Source organism: Bufo gargarizans, chromosome 9 (assembly GCF_014858855.1).
Source record: "Bufo gargarizans isolate SCDJY-AF-19 chromosome 9, ASM1485885v1, whole genome shotgun sequence".
Lineage (NCBI taxonomy): Eukaryota > Metazoa > Chordata > Amphibia > Anura > Bufonidae > Bufo > Bufo gargarizans.
The window spans coordinates 176,435,477-176,460,298 of record NC_058088.1 but is presented as its reverse complement, the minus strand read 5'-3'; the positions used below and the strand labels follow the sequence as shown (position 1 = coordinate 176,460,298).

Sequence of the window (24,822 nt, the reverse complement as noted above, 5' to 3'; positions counted from 1 at the left end):
CGGCAGCTCTGAGCTATTGGGCGCACGGACTACAGGAGGATGAGCCTTATTTAGGACGAGGTGTGCATCTTTTCATAAATTACGGCATCCTCCGGCAACGCAGGGGATATCAAGACAGGCACAGAAAACACCAGTCTTGATGAATCTCCCCCATTTTAGAACAGGATGCTGGTGGCCATTTTAAATGATTCCTGCAGAACCCCTTTAAGTACCCTGGGACAGCCAGTAAAATGTAGGGGAAGACTTAGGTCAGGCAGGCATCGGCCCATTCAGGAAGCACGCACACACCGTATGAGAGCAGGAAACAGACTGTGCAGAAGACAATCCTTGCTATGGGAGAGGACGAGCAGAGACAGAGGCGACTGGCCAGTACAGAAGAGGTGCGTAAGACAGCGTCCATTCCCGCCCAGGAGAGCGGAACATTGGTGGGCATGGACCATCGTGCTAACATCTGGTCCTAAGACCAGGTATTTAACAGAGCCCCTGGCTTCAATGTAGGGACCTGTCCCAGATCTCTGCTGCACTAACGGTTGCATAGACTGGTTTACTCTGAGTGTGGTCTTCTCTATGTTGTGGGAATGAGTTGCGTTTTGGAAGCTTAGGGCCATGCTTTTGTAGCCATTTTAGTTTCTAATTTCTAAATGTCCTGTGTATATCTTTTTCTAGGAACATGGGAATTACGTGTTGATCTACAAGATTTTGAAGGTAAAATGGTGTTCGCCAAGTATGCAAGCTTCAAAGTATTGGATGAATCGGAGAAATACAAAGTATTAATAGGACGGTTTCAAGAAGGAACTGCAGGTGAGACACAATTTATCCAGAATGTCCTTCACAGAGGTTGGTTTAAAAGGGTTTTCTGAAATGTTAATACTGATGACCTATCCTCTGGATAGGTCATCAGTATCTGATCAGTGGGAGACCAATCAGCTGAAGATAGGTCATCAGTAAAAAAGAATCTCAGAAAACCCTTTTAAATCCATAAAAAAATAACCTCTAGTATGCTGACTAGAAGGAAGCAGTAGGCCTACAGGTGGCCCTGGAATAATGTCCCTCTGATAAATTGATTGTTCAAGTTAAATTCTGACTTTGCGATATTGGCATTCTACTCTTCCACATTGGTGGGCATCTTGCAAAAGTGGTTCTGCTGCCACAATGGTTGTCACTTTTGCAGTACCTTCTCAGCAACACTCATTTGTTAAGGAAAGGAAAATTGCCAGCAAAGGTCTACAGCATGAGAGCCATTCTATGTCGGCTTCCTAGACCCCTATAGGACATGGGACAATGATAGAATATTGGGCCCACAATCTTATATTTACTATAGTGAATCCTTAGGTTTTAAGGAGTTGTTCTGTTTCCCTATTAAGGAATTCTAATTATCCGCTGTTCAAGATCTTCATCTCCAGAGTGAAGCGATTATAAGGAGTGTCTCTCACTCTGGAGGACTTGTCCTGTCCTGTAAGACACAGACAACCCATTAGTTTGAATAGGCACTGTGCAATGCCTCACTTCCCCTGTGGTGGCGCTGAAGGAAAACTGAGCAATTACTGCCAGACCTCCCCACCAACTATGTGGTTTCCTTATTGTCAAAGGACCATTTCTAACAAGCAGGGAATGTTCAAAGCAGAGAACCCCTTTAAGTGGAATTAAACATTGTAAAGTGGCTGCAATGGGGAAAGGAAATCCAGTCCTGGTTGGATCCATTCTCTTTGTTACAGGGTGAGAGAACAAAAAAGTTGGTGGGGAACTCGCTCAAGGGTGGTGGAAAAGGAAGGAAAGGAAAAGCCTTTGGGTATGATGACATGGATGCGGCCAAATCCTAATGGCAACATGGCCGCCCCATGTGGTCGGACCCTTTCTGTCCTTGATGGTAAAACTATAATTTGTGGTGCATTTTGAACTTTGCAACTGGGCTCTACCTCTTCTATGTACATCTCTACTTGTATAAAGTGGAGTTTTCAGTAGAATAAAGTCAGTAGATGTGAGGATGTAGACTGGTGACTCTTAAACCGTTCTGGTATTTGTCTCTGTCATTTTGCAGGAGATTCTATGGGAGATCTAAACAACATGAAATTTACTACTAAAGATGAAGACAACGACATTTATGACGGCCATTGTTCCTCACTGTATAAAGGCGGCTGGTGGTATAACAAGTGTCACAGTGCCAACCTTAATGGACTCTACCACCTAGGAGAGCACAAATCTGGTGCAGATGGCATCAACTGGTATAGTTCCAGAGGGTATAACTACTCGTACAAGCATGCTGAAATGAAGATTAGGCCTGTTTAGATGGAGGAACAGTCCTAGCAATTTGTGGATTTTCTACTATTTGTTAAAAATTTCTTGTATTGATTTTATAAGAGTCTTGACGGATGTTAAAACACACACTGGAGGTGCCCCTGGCTGCACGGGCCTGGTGGGTGAAGGGATGGGTTTGGCTGCAGTAGGCTGAGGGTACTGGCTGCCTGGTCATAGCCTTAGCTAGGCTTTCCTTCACCTGGGGAGACCATTATGTTCTGTGCTCTAGGCCTGTATCTAAATACCCTGACCAGTGTGCGGTGGCCCAGCACCCAGTGCAAATGTCTCACCAGCTTCCGTTCCCCATAGTTAGTCCTTGTAAATAGCTCCCTGTAAGGGCTCATTCACACGACCGTGCTGTTTTTTGCAGTCCGCAAATTGCGGATTCGCAAAATACGGATGCCGCCCGTTTGCCTTTCGCAATTTGCGGAACGGAACAGGAGGCCCATTATAGAAATGCCTATTCTTGTCTGCAAAATGGACAAGAATAGGACATGACTTTTTTCATGACTTCTTTTATTTTTGCGGGGCCACGGAACGGAGCAACGAATGCAGACAGCATACGGAGTGCTGTCCGCATCTTTTGTGGCCCCTTTGAAGTGAATGGGTCCGCATCCGAGCTGCGGCTCGGATGCGGATTAAAACCACGGTCGTGTGAATGAGCACTAACTCTGGTTGTAGGTAGGACTGGGAAAGTGTAGACATCCTGGGCCCAAGTGCAAAAGCAATAACTGGGCCTCCAAATACTGTAACTAACGATGACTCCATATGAAACCATTTCTAATGCTGATATCCTATATATAAAATGTATGTAAAACAGTAAATCTATGACATTCCTTTATTTTCATTGACTGCTTTACTGATATGAGTTTCAGGAACTTCTTCTGATTAAAACAGGATCATGGGCCTCATATGTCACAACTGTCCACAGAACCTTCCTCACCCTCCATGTGTCATTTATAATAATAGTCATATTTTTTGTGTCAGTGCTTCCCATAAGGAGAGCCCCATCTCCTCCTGTTTATGGGGAAACTCTGATTGTCACGTAGTATTAGGCCGGGATACAGTGTCGGACTGGGGTACTTAGGGCCCACCAGTGTTACTGATTCTGGGGGCCCACCTTAGGGCTCCTGCACACAAACGTATTTTTTTCCATGTCCGTACCGTTCTCTTCACTTCAATGGGGCAGCAAAAAAAAAAAAAAAAAAGACTCCGTGTGCATTCCGTGTCTGTAAAATGATAGAACATGTCCTATTATTGTCCACCTCACAGACAAGGATCGGACGGTTCTATTAGAGGCCGGCTGTTCTGTTCCGCATAATGTGGAATGCACACACCCGGTATCCGTGTTTTGCGGATGCGCAATTTGCAGACTGCAATACATCCAACGGTCGTGTGCATGAGCCCTTACAGTGATAACAGAAATATTAAAGATGAAGTATGATGGCGGACAGTCACAGCAACATGCACAAACATACATGTGGCAGAAGTTACACATATCTGGATACAGGGGCGTACATAGAAATCACCGGACCCCATGGCAAGAATCTGAATTCGACCCCCTTGTGAGTGACCCATCGCACCCCTTAGGGTACGTGCACATCTACTGCAGAGGTTCCAGCAAAAGCCTCCGTTGCAGATTCTAGCAAAAACAAAGGGCAAAACAGTCTTGAATGACCCCATTATTGTGAATGGATCCGGCAGGTGGCAGCAGTGTTTGGCATATGCTGGATCTGGCGATTCTGGTATTCTGCTGGTGGCTGGAACAGAATACCAAAATCTGATCGCAAGTGATAATACACACCTCAGCTGCTTCAGAACCTCCTAATACACACCTCATCTGCTGCAGAACTTCATAATACACACCTCAGCTGCTGAAGAACCTCCTAATACACACCTCAGCTGCTGCAGAACCTCATAATACACACCTCAGCTGCTGCAGAACTTCATAATACACACCTCAGCTGCTGCAGAACTTCATAATACACACCTCAGCTGATGCAGAACCTCCTAATACACACCTCAGCTGCTGCAGAACCTCCTAACACACACCTCAGCTGCTGCAGAACTTCATAATCTGATGCTAGAGAACATAAAAGGCTTTGGCCACATCTGTGTTGGGGCCTCATTCACATATCAGGTCATAAATTCTGGACACAATTTTATAGCCTGGCAGATGGAAACCCGTCAGATCTCATCATAGTCAGCGGGATCCGTCGGGTGTTGTTGTCCATGAAGTGCCAGATCTGGAACTGCAGTGATTTTCGTTGATTTGTTCCTATGACTGAGAAAAACAGCGAACGTCACCAGCACAGATGTGAACAAAGCCTAATACACACCTCAGCGGCTGCAGAACTTTATAATAGAGACAAGGGAACTATAAGTCTCATCATCACCAGATTGTTATTATTGGAAATTAGAGAGCAACACAGGAAGAGGTAAAATGGAGAGAACTACAACTCTCAGCATGTCCAGGCTGTTATTATCGGATACAAGTAGATATTACACAGAGAGTATAAGGCCGAGTTCACATCACCGTTTAGTTTTCCGTTCTTCTGATCCGTCAGGTGAACAGAAAAATAAAGAAAACACAGATCCTGTATTTCAAGCATCAGTTCTTCACATTTGGCATCCGTTTAAGCCATTTCTGTCGGCGATACGTTATTTTAGATGGAAAAAAGTCCTGCACGCAAAATGGAAAACTAAACAGTGATGTGAACCCAGCCTAAGAAGAGAGAACTACAACTCCCAGCATGTCCAGATTATTATAGGTGGGAGCTTTAACCACCTCAGCCCCCCAAACTTAAACACCCTTAATGACCAGAGCACTTTTTACACTTCTGCACTACACTACTTTCACCGTTTATTGCTCGGTCATGCAACTTACCACCTAAATGAATTTTACCTCCTTTTCTTCTCACTAATAGAGCTTTCATTTGGTGGTATTTCATTGCTGCCGACATTTTTACTTTTTTTGTTATTAATCGAAATTTAGCGAAATTCTGGCAAAAAAATGTAATTTTTTCACTTTCAGTTGTAAAATCTTTTTAAAAAAACGACATCCATATATAAATTTTTCTCTAAATTTATTGTTCTACATGTCCTTGATAAAAATAAAATGTTTGGGTAAAAAAAAATGGTTTGGGTAAAAGTTATAGCGTTTACAAACTATGGTACAAAAATGTGAATTTCTGCTTTTTGAAGCAGCTCTGACTTTCTGAGCACCTGTCATGTTTCCTGAGGTTCTACAATACCCAAACAGTAGAAAAAAACCACAAATGACCACATTTCGGAAAGTAGACAACCTAAGGTATTCGCTGATGTGCATAGTGAGTTCATAGAACTTTTTATTTTTTGTCACAAGTTAGAGGAAAATTATGAATTTTTTTTTCTTTTTTTTTTTTTTTTTCTTACAAAGTCTCATATTCCACATATTCCAAAATTCATCATTTTCCTCTAACTTGTGACAAAAAATAAAAACTTCCATGAACTTACTATGCCCATCATGAAATACCTTAGGGTGTCTTCTTTCCAAAATGGGGTCACTTGTGGGGTAGTTATACTGCCCTGGCATTTTAGGGGCCCAAATGCGTGCGAAGTAGTTTGAAATCAAAATCTGTAAAAAATGACCTGTGAAATCCGAAAGGTGCTCTTTGGAATGTGGGCCCCTTTGCCCACCTAGGCTGCAAAAAAGTGTCACACATGTGGTATCACCGTACTCAGGAGAAGTTGGGGATTGTGTTTTGGGGTGTCATTTTACATATACCCATGCTGGGTGAGATAAATATCTCGGCAAAAGACAACTTTTCCCATTTTTTTTATACAAAGTTGGCATTTGACCAAGATATTTATCTCACCCAGCATGGGTATATGTAAAATAAATATCTCGGCAAAAGACAACTTTTCCCATTTTTTTATACAAAGTTGGCATTTGACCAAGATATTTATCTCACCCAGCATGGGTATATGTAAAATGACACCCCAAAACACATTCCCCAACTTCTCCTGAGTACGGCGATACCCCATGTGTGACACTTTTTTTGCAGCCTAGGTGGGCAAAGGGGCCCACATTCCAAAGAGCACCTTTCGGATTTCACCGGCCATTTTTTACAGATTTTGATTTCAAACTACTTTGCACGCATTTGGGCCCCTAAAATGCCAGGGCAGTATAACTACCAACAAGTGTCCCCATTTTGGAAAGAAGACACCCCAAGGTATTTCGTGATGGGCATAGTGAGTTCATGGAAGTTTTTATTTTTTGTCACAAGTTTGTGGAATATGAGAATTTGTAAGAAAAAAAAAAATCATAATTTTCCGCTAACTTGTGACAACAAAAATTTTTTTTTAGGAACTCGCCATGCCCCTCACGGAATACCTTGGGGTGTCTTCTTTCCAAAATGGGGTTACTTGTGGGGTAGTTATACTGCCCTGGCTTTTTAGGGGCCCAAATGCATGAGAAGTAGTTTGAAATCAAAAAACAACTTTTCCAATTTTGTTATACAAAGTTGGCATTTGACCAAGATATTTCTCTCACCCAGCATGGGTATATGTAAAATGACACCCCAAAACACATTCCCCAACTTCTCCTGAGTATGGCGATACCACATGTGTGACACTTTTTTGCAGCCTAGATGCGCAAAGGTGCCCAAATTCCTTTTAGTAGGGCATTTTTAGACATTTGGATCCCAGACTTCTTCTCACGCTTTAGGGCCCCTAAAAAGCCAGGGCAGTATAAATACCCCACATGTGACCCCATTTTGGAACGAAGACACCCCAGGGTATTCAATGACTGGCATGCCGAGTTCATAGGAAAAAAAAAATTTGCACAAGTTAGCGGAAATTGATTTTCTTTGTTTTTTTTCTCACAAAGTCTCCCTTTCCGCTAACTTGAGACAAAAATTCCAATCTTTCATGGACTCAATATGCCCCTCGGCAAATACCTTGGGGTGTCTTCTTTCCAAAGTGGGGTCATTTGTGGGGTGTTTGTACTGCTCTGGCATTTGAGGGTCTCCACAATCATTACATGTATAGCCAGCATTAGGAGTTTCTGCTATTCTCCTTATATTGAGCATACAGGCAGAATTACATCTTTTTGGGTTAAGAGCTATGCATATCAGAGGTTGCTCCAATATTCAAGCGGATCTTCTGAGCAGGAAGATAGTCAGTCAAGCAGAATGGGAACTAAATCCTATTGTCTTCCAAAACATTGTAGCCAAATGGGGATGTCTGTCCTGGGACCTGATGGTGTCTGCAAAGAACAAGAAGTTGAACAAGTTCTGTTCCCTAAAGATCTCTGACAATCCCGCAGTGGTAGATGCCTTCTCGATGAATTGGAAAAACCTGTCCGGAAGATAATAGAAGAGAAGCCTCAAGTAATAATAATAATAACCCCCTTTTGGCCAAGGAGGTCATGGTTCCCCCTCCTTCTCCATCTGTCCAGAGGGGAATTCTGGAAACTTCCTCTACGTCCAGATCTTCTTCAGAATGGCCTATATCACCAGAATCTAGACCGTGCACATCTTACGGCCTGGAGGGAAAGAGGGAAAGGGTCTCTCACAATCTGTTATTAATACTCTACTTGCCTCTCCCAAAGACTCGACTAATAAGAAATATGCTAAGATATAGAGAAAATTTGTTTCCTGGATGTCCGAGTCTGGCCATGAAGATCTTGATGTCTCATCAATTCTGCAATTTCTTCAGGATGGTTTTCAGAAAGGGCTCAAGCCCAATACTTTGAGAGCTCATATGACTGCTATTAACTACATGACGGAAAATATATTCCTTTATCACCCGCTGGTCTTCAGGTTCTTCAAGGCAATTAGAAGATTAAAGCCAGTGCATAGGGATCCTACACCTATTTGGGACCTCTCCATAGTTTTAAAAAGACTTACATCAGCACCTTTCGAGCCCTTACAGGATGTAGACCTCAAATGGCTCTCTTATAAGGCTTTGTTTCTCACGGCTATTACATCCGCCAAAAGACTGGGAGAACTGCAAGCCTTGTCATCCAGGTTTCCATACGTACGCTTCCTGCCGGATGGAGTATTACTGCCTACAGTTCCATCTTTTCTGCCTAAAGTTCCTTCTTCAGCTAATAAAAACAGAGAATCTGTTTCTTCCGGTATTTTTTCCTGATCCAGTTAATGAGCAACAGAACCTTCTGAATACTCTAGATGTAAAAAGAACATTACAGATCTACCTTCAATGAACTAAGGATTTTAGAAGAACTGAAAATCTTTTTTTTCTCTTTGCTGGTCCAAGAAAGGGACATCTACCTTCCAGGGACTCTCTTGCAAGGTGGATAAAATCTATGATTATGGAAGCCTATTCTCTTGAGGCCATGCCTCCACCCTTTCCAGTCAAGACCCATTCCACCAGAGCTGCAGCAACCTCCTGGGCAGGGATGGTGCAAGTTCCTATTGAAGATATTTGCAATGCTGCATCATGGTCCTCGTCTCTGACGTTTGCGAAACACTATCGTCTTGACATTAATGCTAGGAGCTCAGCTTTTGGTACTGGGGTTTTGTCAGCAGCTTTGGATGAAATTCCCTCCCTTTGAGATCTATAAATATCCCATTCTGTGCTGCCGGAGGACGAATGGGGAAAGGGAAAATTCGTACCTGGGATTTTACTTTCCTTGAATCCGGAGGCAGCACAAGTATACCCTCCCTAATAAATTACTTTTTTTGCATATATTTTTGTCCGGGTCTATTCCTTTTAAACACGTCTGTCCATTGTGGCAGGTGACCCTTATAGGGCAAGCTATTAAAGTAATTGATTAATTGATTTACTTGTTTTGGCTAGTAAATCGGTCCTAGAAAGAAGATGACAACCTATTAACCCATTCTGTGCTGCCTCCGGACTCAAGGAAAGTAAAATCCCAGGTATGAATTTTCCCTATGAACCTGAAGGTAATTGGGTTTGTATAAAAGACATAGAATGCAATGTATTTGGAGAAGAACACCAGGCCCCCCCCCCCCCCAAACTTTTTCAAACTTAGGTTCACACTTCCTATGCTTATAAACAATATTTTCGTACGGGAAATTTGTGTTGATTAAACCTTTCCATTGAGAAATTGAGGGAGCACGATCCCCCCATCCATCTTAGAACTATCGCTTTTCTTGCCTTTTCCCGAAGGAAGGTTTTAGTATAGTGGGTATATATCTCATCGTCTAGTATGTTTAGTAGACACAACTTAGGGTCCATGGGGACCAGTATATGGATCAGTCCAGAAAGGAAGTTAGTCACTTCCGACCAGAATGTCTCGATGTAAGGGCAAGCCCATAGGAGATGCCAAAATTCTGTGTTCTCCGTGTGATTCAATCTTCCTATTTTATTTAACCTAACTGGGGATAAATAGCTCTGATGAACAATGCACACCTGTATGAGTCTATTATTTATTGCCGGGGAAACTGATTCCAAGACTTCGGATATATCATCCTCTGTTAAGTCAGGGATCAGATTCTGCCATTTATGTATCACAGGTAATTGAGATGAATTAATTTGGGTATTTATCAGATGAGCGTATATGAAAGAGATAAGCCCCTTAGGGCCCTGTGACTTCAGGACTCCTATTAGGGGAAATTTAAATATAGAAGGACCTCCCGGGAATTTAGTATTGAGAGCATGCCTGAGCTGTAGGTAGCGATAAAATGCATTATGAGGTAGTTGGAGTCTAATCTGGAGATCGCTACTGTAACGGGGTGCCGAAGGCGCACTCGGTCTCCCATCAGCTGCAGAGCTGCTGCTTAGCTTCGGGAGCGAGGATCTGTGTTTGACCTGTTGCCTGTTAATTTAGGTTCCTGGCATTTGTTGGATACCTATATACTTACCTGATCCTGTTCCCTGACGATCCTTTGCCTGCTCCTCCTGTACTGCGCATCCCTCCTGGTATTTTGACCTCAGCTTCCACCTGATTCTTCTTTGCGGATTTCTTTGGTACTTCTCGACTCTCCTGGTATTTATGACCCCGGCTTCTCCTGACCATTCTTTGCTTATCCCTCTGTACTGCGTTGTCCTCTTGGTTTTGACCCGGTCTATTCACTATCTGTTATTTGTCTTGTCTGCACTTCCCGCACGTATTCTAAGTTAGGGACTACCGTCCAGTTGTCCCCTGTCATCAGGACTCGTGAGGCAAGTAGGCAGGGACAGGGGTGAGGGTGGAGCGCAGTGGTCACTATCCTCCCCACTGTGTGTGTGTGCACGTGACCGTTACAGATTAACAGGCCCAATAACCACTGTATAATGAATCCTCTGGTGACCCTGACTGACCATGTCTCTAATCTGATGCAGATGGTGCAGGAGCTAGGGGAAAAACTCTGTTCTTTTGAGTTAGGGCAAGGTTCTTCCACTCCTCAGGCCTCCAGTCCGCATTTTGAGCCCCAGATTAAGCTCCCAGAACCCCTTTCTGGAGACCGGAAGAAGTTTCTCTCTTTTAAGGAGAGTTGCAGACTTTACTTCTGTTTGCTCCCCGTGTCCTCTGGCCCCAAGAGTCAACAGGTGGGCATTATCATTTCCCTACTACAGGGTGATCCCCAGGACTGGGCGTTCTCTTTACCTGCTGGCACCAGTTGTTTAACTTCTGTGGAGGGGTTCTTTCAGGCCCTGGGTACCCTCTATGATGAACCAGACAGGGCTCTGGTAGCCGAAACGGCTCTAAAGGCACTGGTTTAGGGCAATCTACCTGCGGAGGATTATTGAACCCAATTCAGAAGGTGGTGTGTCCTCTCAGGATGGAACAAACCAGCCCTGAAGATAATTTAAAGGATCTTCTGGTCAGTTATCAACTTCCAGAGACCTTAGAGGAGATGATGACCCTTGTTGTCCGAGTTGACCGACAGGTTAGAGAGAGACGACAGGAATGACAGTTCTCTTCCCAGATGGTGGTCCAGCCAGAGGCCTATCCCAGAGACAATGCTGAGGTCTCCACCGAGGAACCCATGCAGGTTGGCATGACCCGAGGGAATCTTCGCCGCAGACATGGAGAATGCTTTTACTGTGGAGATCCTGACCATTGGATCAACCAGTGTCCTAAGAAGGTCCTCTCTGTCAAGTCTCCTAAGGCAAGGCAACCTAAAGACCAGGTACACCCTGATTTTTCTAAATGTAAGCTTTTGGTACCTATTACAATTTCCCTGGGGGCAGATAAATGGCCGGGTGAGGCCTTTATTGATTCTGGCTCAACGGCTAGCTTTATTGACTCTGAGTACACTGTAAGATTGGGTATTCCAATGTTTGCTTTACCAACTCCTATCCATGTCATGGCTATTGATGCTACTCCTCTTATTGGTGGTACGGTGAGCTCATGTACCTCAGAGATTTCTCTAACCGTAGGTGTGTGCCACTCAAAGAGATGTTCCCTTTTAGTCCTGGAGAACCTACCAGTTGAGGTGGTACTAGGGTTGCCTTGGCTCCGACTACATAACCCCACTATAGATTGGTCCAAGGGGGAGTTGGTGAGATGGGGGCCTAAGTGCTTGTCCGTGGTACAGGCTGGGGTCTCAGTAAAGTCTGATACTTTACCCACTGTTGTTAGGGAATATTCTGATGTATTCTCCTCACCAACCCCGGAAGTTCTACCCTCCCATAGACCTTATGATTGTACTATAGAGCTAGTAGAGGGGGCCAAGTTTCCTAAGGAGCGAATTTATAATCTTTCTAAGCCCGAGCGCAAGGCCATGGAAGATTATATTAAGGAGAGCCTTGGTAAAGGGCATATTAGACCTTCTGTCTCTCCGATGGGGGCGGGGTTTTTCTTCGTTAAGAAAAAAGATGGTGGTCTTAGGCCTTGTATTAATTAACGGAGATTAAATAAAATCACTGTCCAAAATAGATACTCTATCCCATTGATTCTGGATTTATTTAACCAGGTTCTGGGGGCAACCTGGTTTTCCAAGATTGACCTGTAAGGGGCATAAAATCTAATCCGAATCAAGGAGGGAGACGAATGGAAGACGGCGGGACACTTTAAATATCAGGTGATGCCTTTTGGACTCAGCAATGCCCCAGCTGTGTTCCAAAACGTTATGAATGACATTCTTAGGGAGTTCTTAGGTAAATTTGTTATTGTCTATCTTGACGTCTTTGATATTCTCTCCTGACTTCGAATCCCATGTGTCTCATGTTAAACAAGTATTAGAGGTGTTGAGGGGGAATCAGCTATCCGCTAAGCAAGATAAATGTGTCTTTGGTGTACAGGAGATTCTGTTTCTAGGGCATGTTCTGACACCTCACGCCTTCAAGATGGATCCTGGTAAGGTACTAGCAATTAAGGAATGGGTAAGACCTTCATCCTTAAAGGCCTTACAACGGTTCTTAGGTTTCGCCAATTACTATCGTAAATTTATTATGAATTTTTCTGTAATTGCTAAACCGTTGACCGACCTTACTAAGAAAGGGGCGGATTTTGAGAACTGGTCTACTGAGGCCATTACTTCGTTTGAAACACTAAAAAAGGCATTCAGTAGCGCTCCCATTCTGATCCAGCCAGATCAGGAGAGACCTTTTATTGTGGAGGTGGATGCGTCTGAGGACGGCGCAGGAGCAGTCCTTTCACAAGGTCCTGCTAGTCTAACTAACCTGAGACCGTGTGCATTCTTTTTCAGAAAATTTTCTTCCACCGAGAGAAACTACGACATAGGGAATCGGGAGTCGCTGGCCATTAAGTGGGCATTTGAGGAGTAGAGACATTTTCTGGAGGGGGCAAGGCATTGTGTAACTGTTGTCACTGACCATAAGAACCTTATGTTTCTCGAATCTGCTAAGAGGTTGAATCCCCGTCAGGCTAGATGGGCACTGTTTTTTACTCGTTTTGAATTCTCCATTACTTTCAGGCCTGGAAGTAAAAACGTGAAGGCTGATGCATTATCTCTGAGCTTCCATGCTTTTCAGCCTACAGAGGCACCGCCTGAATCCATCCTACCAGCAAATATCTTCGTAGCAGCCTTAACCCAAGATATCTCGGCTCTCATTAAGGCTGAACAACATCTGGCACCGGCAACCACCCCAACAGATAAGTTGTTTGTCCCCATACAATTTCGTATCCAGCTGTTGGGTGAGTGTCATGATTCTGCCTTTTGTGGACATCCTGGTTTTGAGGGCACTAGAGAGCTGATTTCTAGATCTTATTGGTGGCCCACTCTATTTAGGGATGTCAAGTCCTACGTGTCAGCCTGTGAGGTTTGTGCTAGGTCTAAGACACCTAGGACTCGCCCTTCTGGTAACCTACGACCCCTACCCATTCCCAGTAGACCCTGGTCCCATATCTCGATGGACTTTACTACTGACCTGCCGCCGGCGGAGGGTAAGACTGTGGTTTGGGTAGTGGTCGATAGGTTTAGCAAGATGGTTCATTTCATTCCTCTATCTAAACTCCCGAATGCCAAGACCCTGGCGTCTATTTTTGTGAAAGAAATTGTACGGTTACATGGTATCCCGGAAAAAATTGTATCTGACAGGGGTGTGCAGTTTGTGTCCAAATTTTGGAGAGCTTTCTGTCAAAGATGTCAGATTTTGTTGTCTTTTTCATCCGCCTAACACCCTGAGAGTAATGGGCAGACTGAACGCCTTAATCAGTCTGTGGAACAATTCCTGAGGTCATATGTTGCCGATTACCAGCAATTATGGGTTAACTACCTTCGGTTGGCAGAATTTGCTTTGAATAACCGTGTTAATTCTTCTGCTGGGGTCTCCCCTTTCTTTTGTAACCATGGTTTTCATCCCAGTTTTCATTCTGGGTCGTCCGTCTCCTCCACTAACCCTGAAGCGGATAAACTCTTCTCCGAACTGTGCACAGTTTGGGACCGGGTTCAATCGAACCTAGAAAAGGCTCAAAGTTCCCAAAAACTCAAGGCCGATAGGAGACGTTCCAAGGGGGTGAACTTTCAGGTTGGGGATAAAGTATGGTTGTCCTCCAAGAATCTATCTCTCAAGGTAGCTTCTAGAAAATTTGCTCCTCGTTTTATTGGACCGTATAAGATCACGGATTAATCCGGTATCTTTTAAGTTGGAGCTGCCTGAGTCGTTCCACATTCATAATGTATTTCATAAATCTCTACTTAAAAAATATTTTGAACCTGTTGTACCGTCGAAAGCCTCGCCTCCGCCGGTTCTTGTTAATGATGCTGTCGAGTATGTGGTGTCTAAGATAGTGGATGTCAGGAAAGTGGGTAATTCCTTACAGTACCTGATTCACTGGAAGGGGTATGGACCCGAAGAGAGATCTTGGGTTCCTGCTAGGGAGGTTCATAAATTTCATTTAGAACACCCTGAAAGACCATCGCCTGAAGTCTTGGGTCTGGTGGCCCCTCGTAAAAGGGGGGGTACTGTCACGGGGCGCCAAAGGCGCACTTGCTCTCCCATCAGCTGCAGACCTGCTGCTTAGCTTCGGGAGCGAGGATCTGTGTTTGGCCTCGTTCCCAGGGTGGCTTTGCTAGCTGGGAGGCTCCCTGCTGCTAGGTCTGCCTTGAGCGCCGAGCTGATCACTCGGTGCTCGACTTGTCTGTCTGTCGGTCATGTGACGCTGGCCACGTCACATGACCCTCAGACCCCACTATAAATACAAGCAGCTTGCTGGCCACAGGTTGACTGTTAATTCTAGGTTTCTGGCTAATTGTTGGACTACTGAATACTCACCTGATCCTGTTCCCTGACGATCCTTTGCCTGCTCCTCCTGTACTGCGCATCTTTCCTGGTATATTGACCCCGGCTTCCACCTGACGATTCTTTGCGGACTCCTGTTGTACTTCATTTCTCTCCTGGTATTTGACTTTGGCTTTTCCTGACTATTCTCTGCTCATTCCTTAGTACTGCGTAGCTCTCGAGGTATTGACCCGGTCCGTTCACGTTCCGTTATTTGTCTTGTCTGTCTTCCCAGCATGTATCCTAAGTTAGGGACTGCAGTCTAGTTGTCTTCTCTCATTACGACTTGTGATGCAAGTAGGCAGGGTCAGGGGTGAGGGTGGAGCGCAGTGGTCACTATCCTCCCCCCTGTGTGTAGTGTACGTGACCGTCACACCAGGTTCTGGTTTGAGAAATGTATCATTTTAACAGGACAATTAGTTTAAAGGGACAGTCTACTCAAAATGCATCATCTGCAACGTTGTGGAAACATGTTGTCACGAGGGTGTCAAGAGCCACGTCTGACTCCGTTATACCCGGGGTCAGGAAGTCGCAGCGGGTGGCTGCGCGCTCTATGTCTAAAGATTACGCTGTTTCTTAATGATAGTTTTCTGTGTTTACCTTACTATCCTTTTTGTCTCACTCAGTGATCCGTAGCTTCTCCTCCTCAGCTGTTTCTTGTGCAGGATACGGGTAGGCTACCCGACACTGCTAGATTGAAATGTGTATTTCCCTTTAAGCCAGTCAGGCCGGTTACCGGCAATTCTTGTCACAGCCAGCAGAGGGAGCCCCCAGTTCAGTATAAATAGGCTAGGGCCTAGCTCAGGAAGGCAGAAGTTTCTAGACTCAGTGCTGAGAGGGTAGAGAAAGCCCTGTAACCGGATTCCAGTTCTGAGGAGAAGGTTTCCCTCCTGAGTCCGTATTCATAGAAGCAAGAAGGGCATAGTTAAACAGCCTGAAGACCCAGAATACAACAGAAGGCGAGTCTAATCAGCAAGAGGTACTCAAGGTAACAGAGGAGGTACTTGATAAAGACAGATTCAAGGATACGCCAGAGTTAGGGCATCAGACCTTGGAGAATAAGTCACATGTTTCAGGATCAGTCAGGAATAGAGTGCAAGCCTCCTGTACTACAAGTCCTGTGTTTAACCCTCTGCAAATCACCTTGCTACAGCCGGCCTGTCTGTAATTCATATGTAAAACCAACTGTCTTCATATGGAACTGCGCTTCCAATGACCACCATGCTAAATGACTATTGAAAATCACAGTAAAGTTCCCGTTTTTGGTTGGCTATCCTGTGGTTGTTCCGTTATTCCACATAACTTTACACGGCGTGTCACCGTTTAATTGACACTGGCGTCACGAACATTAATCACCTGCCTGTTCCAGTCGCTGCCCAGATTGAAGACGACAGTGAATCCCAGGTTAGTGGGTTGCTCTGCACTACAAAGCCCAGCATACACTACTGACCCCCTGGGACACTGCATCGCTCTTTTTGGCGTCACGAACAGGATCCGCATACTTCTGAAGTGCAGAGAAGTGTGAACTGTGTGCTTTAACTATTCCACCACCGTATTGCAAAGACTGCAACCTTTATTCCCAAATCTGTGGATTACAATTGTGCCTGGGAGGAATTGGAGGCGCTGTACTGTGTTGCGCTACCCCTAGAGAGAAAATCGTATTTGTGGACTGTGTTTTATTGAACTCTTCATCAACCTGCTTGCTGTCAGGGAATGGTGATCAAGATGGCCACCAGCCGCCTGGAGTAAAGTTTCCCGCGCTGCTGAGGAACTTCGTGGGCGGATCCCTTCAAGGACACCGAAAAGCCCGCCCCTCTTCATCATCGCACCGCCGCGGCCCTGTTTCCTCTACGTCACCGTGGTCGCAGGAAGTCCGGAGTATCTCGAGATTTGGCCTGCGCACACCCGGCGATACCGGTAAGAACTTGTATCCGGAGGGAAGGGGATTGTTCCGGCCCCTTTAGTCACCAGCGGCCACCTCGTAATAAGTTAACATGTCAGATCCGGGAGTTGCCGAGCGGCCGGACCCGGGAGAGCTTGCGGCTCCTAATCATCCTATAGCCCCCAGCATGATGCCCTTTACCATGCCTTACTATTTTGGGGCCCCATGGTTTCCCCGCTATAACGGAGAGGCCCATACCCTAAGAGACTTTAAAGAAAAGTTGCTGGCCTTATTCAAACTGTACCCCATAAATGCCGATCAGCAAATGGAAATCTTGCTAGCGCAACTGGAGGGGGCTGCCCGCAGAGAGGTATTATCCTGGCCTGCTGCTGAAAGGAGTACTCTGGAGCAGATATTCACCCGCCTCAGGGCCACTTTTGAAACGAGGACTGCCTCAGAGGTAAAGATGCACTTCTTTGGCAAGAAACAAAAGTCCGGCGAGTCCCTCCGTGACTATGCCCTATCACTTCAGGAGGCTTTGGGGGCTGTAATCCAGATAGATCCCAGGGAGGCTGATAGTCAGGACCAGACCCTGAGGGAACAATTTATCACAGGGGTGTCTAGTGAGCAAATAAGGACTCAATTAAAAATGCTGTCAGCCCAACACCCCAGCAGTACCTTTCTGGATTTTAAAGAACTGGCTATAAAAATTCTGGGGTCAGCAGTATCCACAGAGTTGAGCACCCCACCTGAGTTATCAGCCTGCAGGTCAAAACCGCTTATCATTAACCGAGCTGAGGCCGGTCAAGCTGTTTAAGCTACAGCTACCGATACTATCGCCATGCTGACAGAGCAAGTAAATCACCTCACTAAAAGCCTAGAGAGAGTGTGCAGAAAAATGGAGGAATGGGAAAAACCCATGATGTCAGAAGAAGAGTTCCTGTCACCTCCCAAGCCGTTCCCACCTCCATACCAAGAGACTCACCCCAGGGATCCTGGGAGGCGCAATAGGGATCGCAAGCGGCCCGTGTGTACATACTGCAAAAAGGCGGGACACACAGAATCCACGTGCTGGCAGTTAAACGGGCAACCCCTGAGGCTGAGGACCACCCCTCGGGAGGTAGAACACTAGGTCCAAAGGATCCAAATTGGATGCCACGGTATGTAGGATCCCATCCTAAAATCAATGTAGAGATCAATGGGGTCTCCTTTGAAGCCCTATTAGATACTGGGTCTCAGGTCACTACTATTCAGCTGCCCGCCTTTGAAAGATTCTGGGACACCAACCAATTGACCCAGCCGCCTGAATCCTGGGTAGAGATTATCGCCAGCAATGGCAAACCAGTAAAGATTCATGGATACTGGGAACCCACCCTGCAGGTGGGAGAAGTAACCTTACCTCAACAGGGGGTGATAGTAGTACAGGCCGGCGACAGAGGAGGACATCCTGTCATTCTAGGCACCAATGTCTTCAAAAACTGTTATGCAGAAATACTTGCCGTATTACACCAGACTCTACCCACTGCTTCCTCTGCATCCAAGAGGGTGATTCAAAAGACTATCACTGTGCTAAGTGCCCAGCAGAGGTTTGCTAACGGGAAAGGAGAGATTTGTACTGCCAGGATCCGGGATAATAAGCCTGTGACTTTACCTCCTAATTCCCAAACTCTCTTATGGTGTCGTGCTGTCCTGGGAGTCCAAGGCCAAGATTATCCAGCCCTGGTGGAACCAATCCAGATGGAGAACTACCCTTATGTGAGAGCTGCCAAGTGCCTGGTGAACGTCTCCCAAGGTAAAGTACCTGTCCATCTGATTAACCTGAGTGATCATCCTGTTGCGTTTCCTAAGCATTACCCTGTTGCCCAGCTTTCTCAGGTGTTCTTCCAAGACATCATCCGTCTTCCAGTGGCAGAAAAGCCGCCAGCTGCAGTCAGCGGATGTCCGCCGGTGCCCCAGTCACAAGTGCCCTGGTGGGAAGAGCTCCATGTCGGGGACGAGACTACCCCCCAACGTCAACAAGAAGGGATACTACAGCTTGTCAAAGAGCACCACCAGGCCTTCAGTAAACATGCTACTGATTATGGAGAGGTTAGTGCCATACAGCACACCATACCTACTGGCTCTCATCCTCCTATCAAGGAGAGATACAGGCCCTTACCGCCTACTTCCTATCAGACTGTAAAGGAAATGATCCAAGAGATGAAAGACTCTAATGTAATCCGGGATAGTCGTAGCCCGTGGGCAGCACCCCTGGTCCTTGTAAAGAAGAAGGATGGTGGTATCCGTTTCTGCGTGGACTATAGAAAAATTAATCAAATAACCCACAAAGACGCGTACCCACTGCCCCGCATTGAGGAGTCACTAACTGCTCTGGGCTCCGCTGCCTATTTCTCCACGTTGGACTTGACCAGTGGCTACTGGCAAGTACCCATGGCCCCGGCAGATAGGGAAAAGACTGCTTTCACCACTCCCATGGGCCTGTTCGAATTCAATTGCATGCCGTTCGGGTTATGTAATGCCCCAGGAACTTTCCAGAGACTAATGGAGCGGTGCTTGGGTCACAAAAACTTCGAAACAGTGCTGCTGTATCTAGATGACGTCATTGTGTACTCAAAAACATATGAAGACCATCTGAAACACTTAGCAGAGGTATTTGAAATCCTTATCAAATATGGCCTGAAGGTAAAGCCATCCAAGTGCCACTTGCTCAAACCTGCAGTAAGATACCTGGGGCATGTGGTAAGCGGAGAGGGCGTACAACCTGACCCTGATAAGTTAGCGGCTGTCCGTAACTGGCCGGTCCCCACTACCGTCAAAGAGGTGAGGGGTTTCCCTGGTTTTGCCGGCTACTATAGACGATTTATCCCCCATTTTGCTCAAATAGCCGATCCTATCCAGGAACTCTTGAGGGGGCAGCCCAAGAAAAGTCCTAGAACTCCAGTGCCCATTGAGTGGAATGAAGAAAGAGAGATAGCGTTCCAGTTGTTAAAAAAGAAACTGACCGAGCCTCCTGTGTTAGGTTATCCAGACTACAGCAAGCCCTTCCATCTGTATACTGATGCTAGCAAGCGAGGCCTGGGGGCTGTGTTAGCCCAGATCCAAGAGGGAAAAGAAAGAGTGATAGCTTATGCAAGCCGCTCCCTGAAAGGAGCTGAGAAAAATGACCAGAATTATAGTTCCTTCAAACTAGAGTTCCTGGCATTAGTGTGGGCAGTGACGGAGAAATTCAAAGATTATCTAGCCGCTACCCCCTTCATTGCATTCACTGATAATAACCCTCTGGCACATCTAAATACAGCTAAATTGGGGGCTTTGGAGCAAAGATGGGCCTCTCGCCTCGCCAACTATGATTTCTCTGTAAAATATCGTGCTGGACGTACTAATGACAATGCTGATGCTTTATCCAGGCTTCCCACAGAGACAGCTCCTGATGATGTGCGAGATGCTTGGGAAGATGTAGAAATGCCGGCCTTCTACCATAAATTTGCTCAACAGGATCAGGCTCGGGCTACCAGTGACAGAGCTGCAGATCCTTCACCCTCCAGTAGGCCTGAACTCAAAGAAGAAAGGTGGGTGAAACTACAGTCTGAAAGTAGAGTGCTGGGTGAATTGTTGGACTTCATTACCAGTGGCAGAGCCCCTGAGAGGATTCGGCGTAAGAGTACAGATCCTGAGCTCATCAAACTGTGGAGACAGCGCCATCAGCTCTTCATACAAAAGGGCCTGTTGCTACGGAGAAGCCTAGACCCAGTGTCCAACGAAAGAGTGCATCAGATTCTCATACCCCGACGAGATGCAGGTATGGTGTTGTAGATGTACCACAATCAATCCGGTCACTTTGGGGTCCAAAAGACTGAGGCAAATATCCGCCAGCGGTTTTACTGGGTGGGCATGAGAGAAGACATGGAGAAGTGGTGTCGAGAGTGTGTAGCCTGTACCTTGAAACGAGGTGAACACCATGATCAGAGGGCACCACTGAGACCCATTGTAAGTACTCGTCCTCTTGAACTTGTCGCCATCGACCATGTGAAACTGGAACCTAGTCGCTCAGGGTATGTGTACGCTATGACTATTATTGACCATTTCACTAAGTTTGTTGTAGCGGTGCCTGTGAGAGATCAGACGGCCAAGACTACAGCCGAACTGTTCTGGAAACACTTCCTCCTGCCCTACGGTTGTCCAGAAAAGATCCTCACCGATCAAGGTCCTGCTTTTGAATCCCATCTGTTCCATGAACTATGCCGCCTGCACAACTGTAAGAAGATCCGGACGACGGCCTACCATCCGCAAGGTAATGGATTGTGTGAAAAAATGAATCAGACCTTGATAGAGATGCTGAGGACCGTGCCTCCTGAAACCAGGGGAGATTGGCCTAATCTGTTGCCACAGCTCATGTTCACGTACAATCATACCATACACTGTTCCACCGGGTATACCCCCTTTTATTTGATGTTTGGGCGCCAAGGGTTATTGCCTGCTGATCACTCCTTGGACGTACTCGTACCTGATTGCATCAACCCATTACCTAATACCGACTGGGTTGCTGAACACCAAAGGCGATTGAACACGGCCCAAGCTATTGTTCAGGAACGTATGGACTATGCTAGAGACCGGCAGCAGAGAGACTATGACCAAGCAGCCCATGCAGAACCCTTGACAATAGGGGCTGTGGTATGGTTAAAAAATAACCGCCGTACCAGTAAACTGGACAGTAAATGGGAGCAAAGTCCCTATGTTGTCACTGCAATCCCAAATGTTGGAACTCACACTTATGAGATCACCCGGGAAGGCAGGGGATCCCAAATTGTACACCGAAACCGGTTAAAGCTCTGCCTGACACCAGAACCCAGTGCCGAGAGTTCTATATCTGAACCCCCTGTGTCAGAGTCATCAATACAGCCCGAGGATCCTATGCAGGCTGTCCGTAATCTAAGGTATGACGCTGATCCCATGCATTGGCTTCTGACACCTTGGTTGAACTTGTTGGTGCCCGCTCCGGCACCTACTGTACCTTTACTTCCAGAAGAGCCGGTTCAAGATGCCCCGGATCCAGCTCCCCCTCTAGTGGATCCTGTTGTTCCTGTTGTTCCTGACCAAGGTCTCACGGATGGAGATCCTCCTGTTGCTACTCTCTCTTCTACCTCGGTGCTAAGAGAAGAGGAAACCCCTGTGTTGAGAAGGTCCACCCGGATAACCAGGGGACGTCCGCCAGTCCATTTAGGAGACTTTGACTATGCTGGTGGTGTCTCCCCCCGAACAGTTGTTACTAGAAATAGCCTGCTTGACGTTTGTGCGCAAGAATGGACTCCTCCACGTGAGCCCTTGCCTGTTCTACACCCACGGGGAAACCCTGTGTAGTTCTTTATTATACTTCAGTCAAGAAAAAAAATAGACTAACCTGGTTCACCTTAAGTCCGCTGTGCCAGGTCAGCAGCCGTGCCTAGGAAGAAAGAAGACGCCCTTTTTCTTGCGTCATTTGTTCATCAAGTCGCAAATGTTATATTTTTGTGTGAAATAGTTGTTTATCATATTTATAATGTAATGTTTAAATTATGCATCAGCTTATGTTGGTTCAGGCATGTGTGTGAGTACGAGGCCTTACTCACGTTAAAGTCTGGGGGTGTGCAGCATACGGGTAGGCTACCCGACTCTGCTAGATTGAAATGTGTATTTCCCTTTAAGCCAGTCAGGCCGGTTACCGGCAATTCTTGTCACAGCCAGCAGAGGGAGCCCCCAGTTCAGTATAAATAGGCTAGGGCCTAGCTCAGGAAGGCAGAAGTTTCTAGACTCAGTGCTGAGAGGGTAGAGTAAGCCCTGTAACCGGATTCCAGTTCTGAGGAGAAGGTTCCCCTCCTGAGTCCGTATTCATAGAAGCAAGAAGGGCATAGTTAAACAGCCTGAAGACCCAGAATACAACAGAAGGCGAGTCTAATCAGCAAGAGGTACTCAAGGTAACAGAGGAGGTACTTGATAAAGACAGATTCAAGGATACGCCAGAGTTAGGGCATCAGACCTTGGAGAATAAGTCACATGTTTCAGGATCAGTCAGGAATAGAGTGCAAGCCTCCTGTACTACAAGTCCTGTGTTTAACCCTCTGCAAATCACCTTGCTACAGCCGGCCTGTCTGTAATTCATATGTAAAACCAACTGTCTTCATATGGAACTCCGCTTCCAATGACCACCATGCTAAATGAATATTGAAAATCACAGTAAAGTTCCCGTTTTTGGTTGGCTATCCCGTGGTTGTTCCGTTATTCCACATAACTTTACACGGCGTGTCACCGTTTAATTGACACTGGCGTCACGAACATTAATCACCTGCCAGTCGCTGCCCAGATTGAAGACGACAGTGAATCCCAGGTTAGTGGGTTGCTCTGTACTACAAAGCCCAGCATACACTACTGACCCCCTGGGACACTGCACTTGTCTGTCACTCCCAATCTCCTTATATTCTCCTCTCTCACTTCTCTGGTTGCCAGATATAGAGCTTCCTGCCTGGACTTCTATACCGACCCACTGGAGCTGTGAATCCTGGTTGTTGTTCCAGAGTGTTACCCTCCGGATCCCTGTTGGGCTTTTTGTTGTCTTCTGTTGTCGCCCACCTGGGATTATATGTTGTCTGTATTGTCTGTCCTCCCCTTCGTGTTTTCCTTTAGAGTTAGTGGTGCGGACTAGTGTTCCCACCGCCCTATTCACTACGTAGGGCTCATCTTAGGGAAAGCCAGGGTTTTAGGCACGCGATCGTCGTACGGGTGAGGAACCCGTCTAGGGACGTCAGGTGCCAGCCGCAAGGTGAGATAGGGGTCACCACCTTTCCCTCTCCCTTGGACAGAGCCTTCCCTTTTCCCTCCCTTTGTGTCACGTATGTGATAGGCACGCCGGTCGTGATATTATATCTGGCCCTTATTTTTTGGGAAGAAAAAAAAATGAATTTTTTATTTTTTTTCTCTCTCTCTATTTAGAATCCAGTATGGATCCTATTGCTGCTTTGGCAAAACAACTTCAAGGCCTGTCTTTGGAGGTGGCAGGATTGAAGGCGTCGGTCCTCCAGCAACAGCAGCAAATGCAGCAGACTGCAAGCCCAGCGGTTGCTTTGGGTAACCAGGTTGTTGCAGAACCCAAGGTTGTTCTTCCTGACAGATTTTCTGGGGAAAGGGACAAGTTTGTGACGTTCCGTGAGGCCTGTAAATTATATTTTAAGCTGCGCCCTTACTCATCTGGTAATGAAGAACAGCGGGTGGGGATTGTTATTTCCCTGCTTCAGGGGGACCCGCAATCCTGGGCGTTCTCTTTACCCCCTGGTTCCCAGGCTCTCCGGTCAGTGGATGAATTTTTTGGGGCCTTGGGTCTCATATATGATGACCCTGACCGAGTCGCCCTGGCTGAGTCGAAGTTACGGAGACTCCTACAGGGAGATCGGCCAGCAGAGGAATATTGCTCTGAGTTCCGTAGGTGGGCTACGGATACTCAGTGGAACGACCCGGCTCTCAGGAGTCAGTTCTGCTCTGGGTTATCCGAAAGGGTTAAGGATGCGCTTGCGCTGTATGAGACTCCCCTTTCCCTTGATGCTGTTATGTCCCTCTCTATCAGAATAGATAGACGTCTTAGGGAGAGATTGAAAATTCCTGAGCAATTGGTAACCTCTCCCAAGCAGCAGTTAGTCTGTACGGACTTAGATGAGCCAATGCAGCTAGGAGGAACTACTCGTCAGGTCCATCCTCCTGAGGCTCGCCGTAGGCGTGGGGCTTGTTTTTTATGTGGGGAAAGGGGTCATTTCATTAATGTCTGTCCTTCCTTTCTCAAAAACAAAAGACCGTCGGAACCACTAACCCCAGGCTGTGCGGAGGATGTCAGCCGGGGGGTATACGTTTCCTCCATACGAACATCTCAATTTGTGTTGCCAGCGGTTATTGTTTTTGGTGTTAAGACGGAGACTATTTCTTTCTTTTTAGACAGTGGAGCAGGGGTAAATTTGATTGATGCCCATTTTGCCCGCACTATGGGT

General features: G+C 46.2%; 1 protein-coding gene across 2 annotated transcripts in view; it reads left to right on the top strand.

Annotated features, from left to right (window-relative positions):
• Positions 1–24,822, top strand: part of LOC122946109 (ficolin-2-like) — a 49,052-nt gene that overhangs the window by 9,654 nt on the left and 14,576 nt on the right. The window contains exons 7-8 of one of the 2 annotated variants that reach the window (XM_044305458.1): positions 667–801; positions 2,039–2,286. The exons of the other annotated variant lie outside the window; for it this stretch is intronic. Of the exons in view, the coding sequence (XP_044161393.1) occupies positions 667–801; positions 2,039–2,286 (383 nt within the window). Of the gene's footprint in view, positions 1–666; positions 802–2,038; positions 2,287–24,822 lie in introns of those variants that run through there. 2 annotated transcript variants of the gene reach the window in all.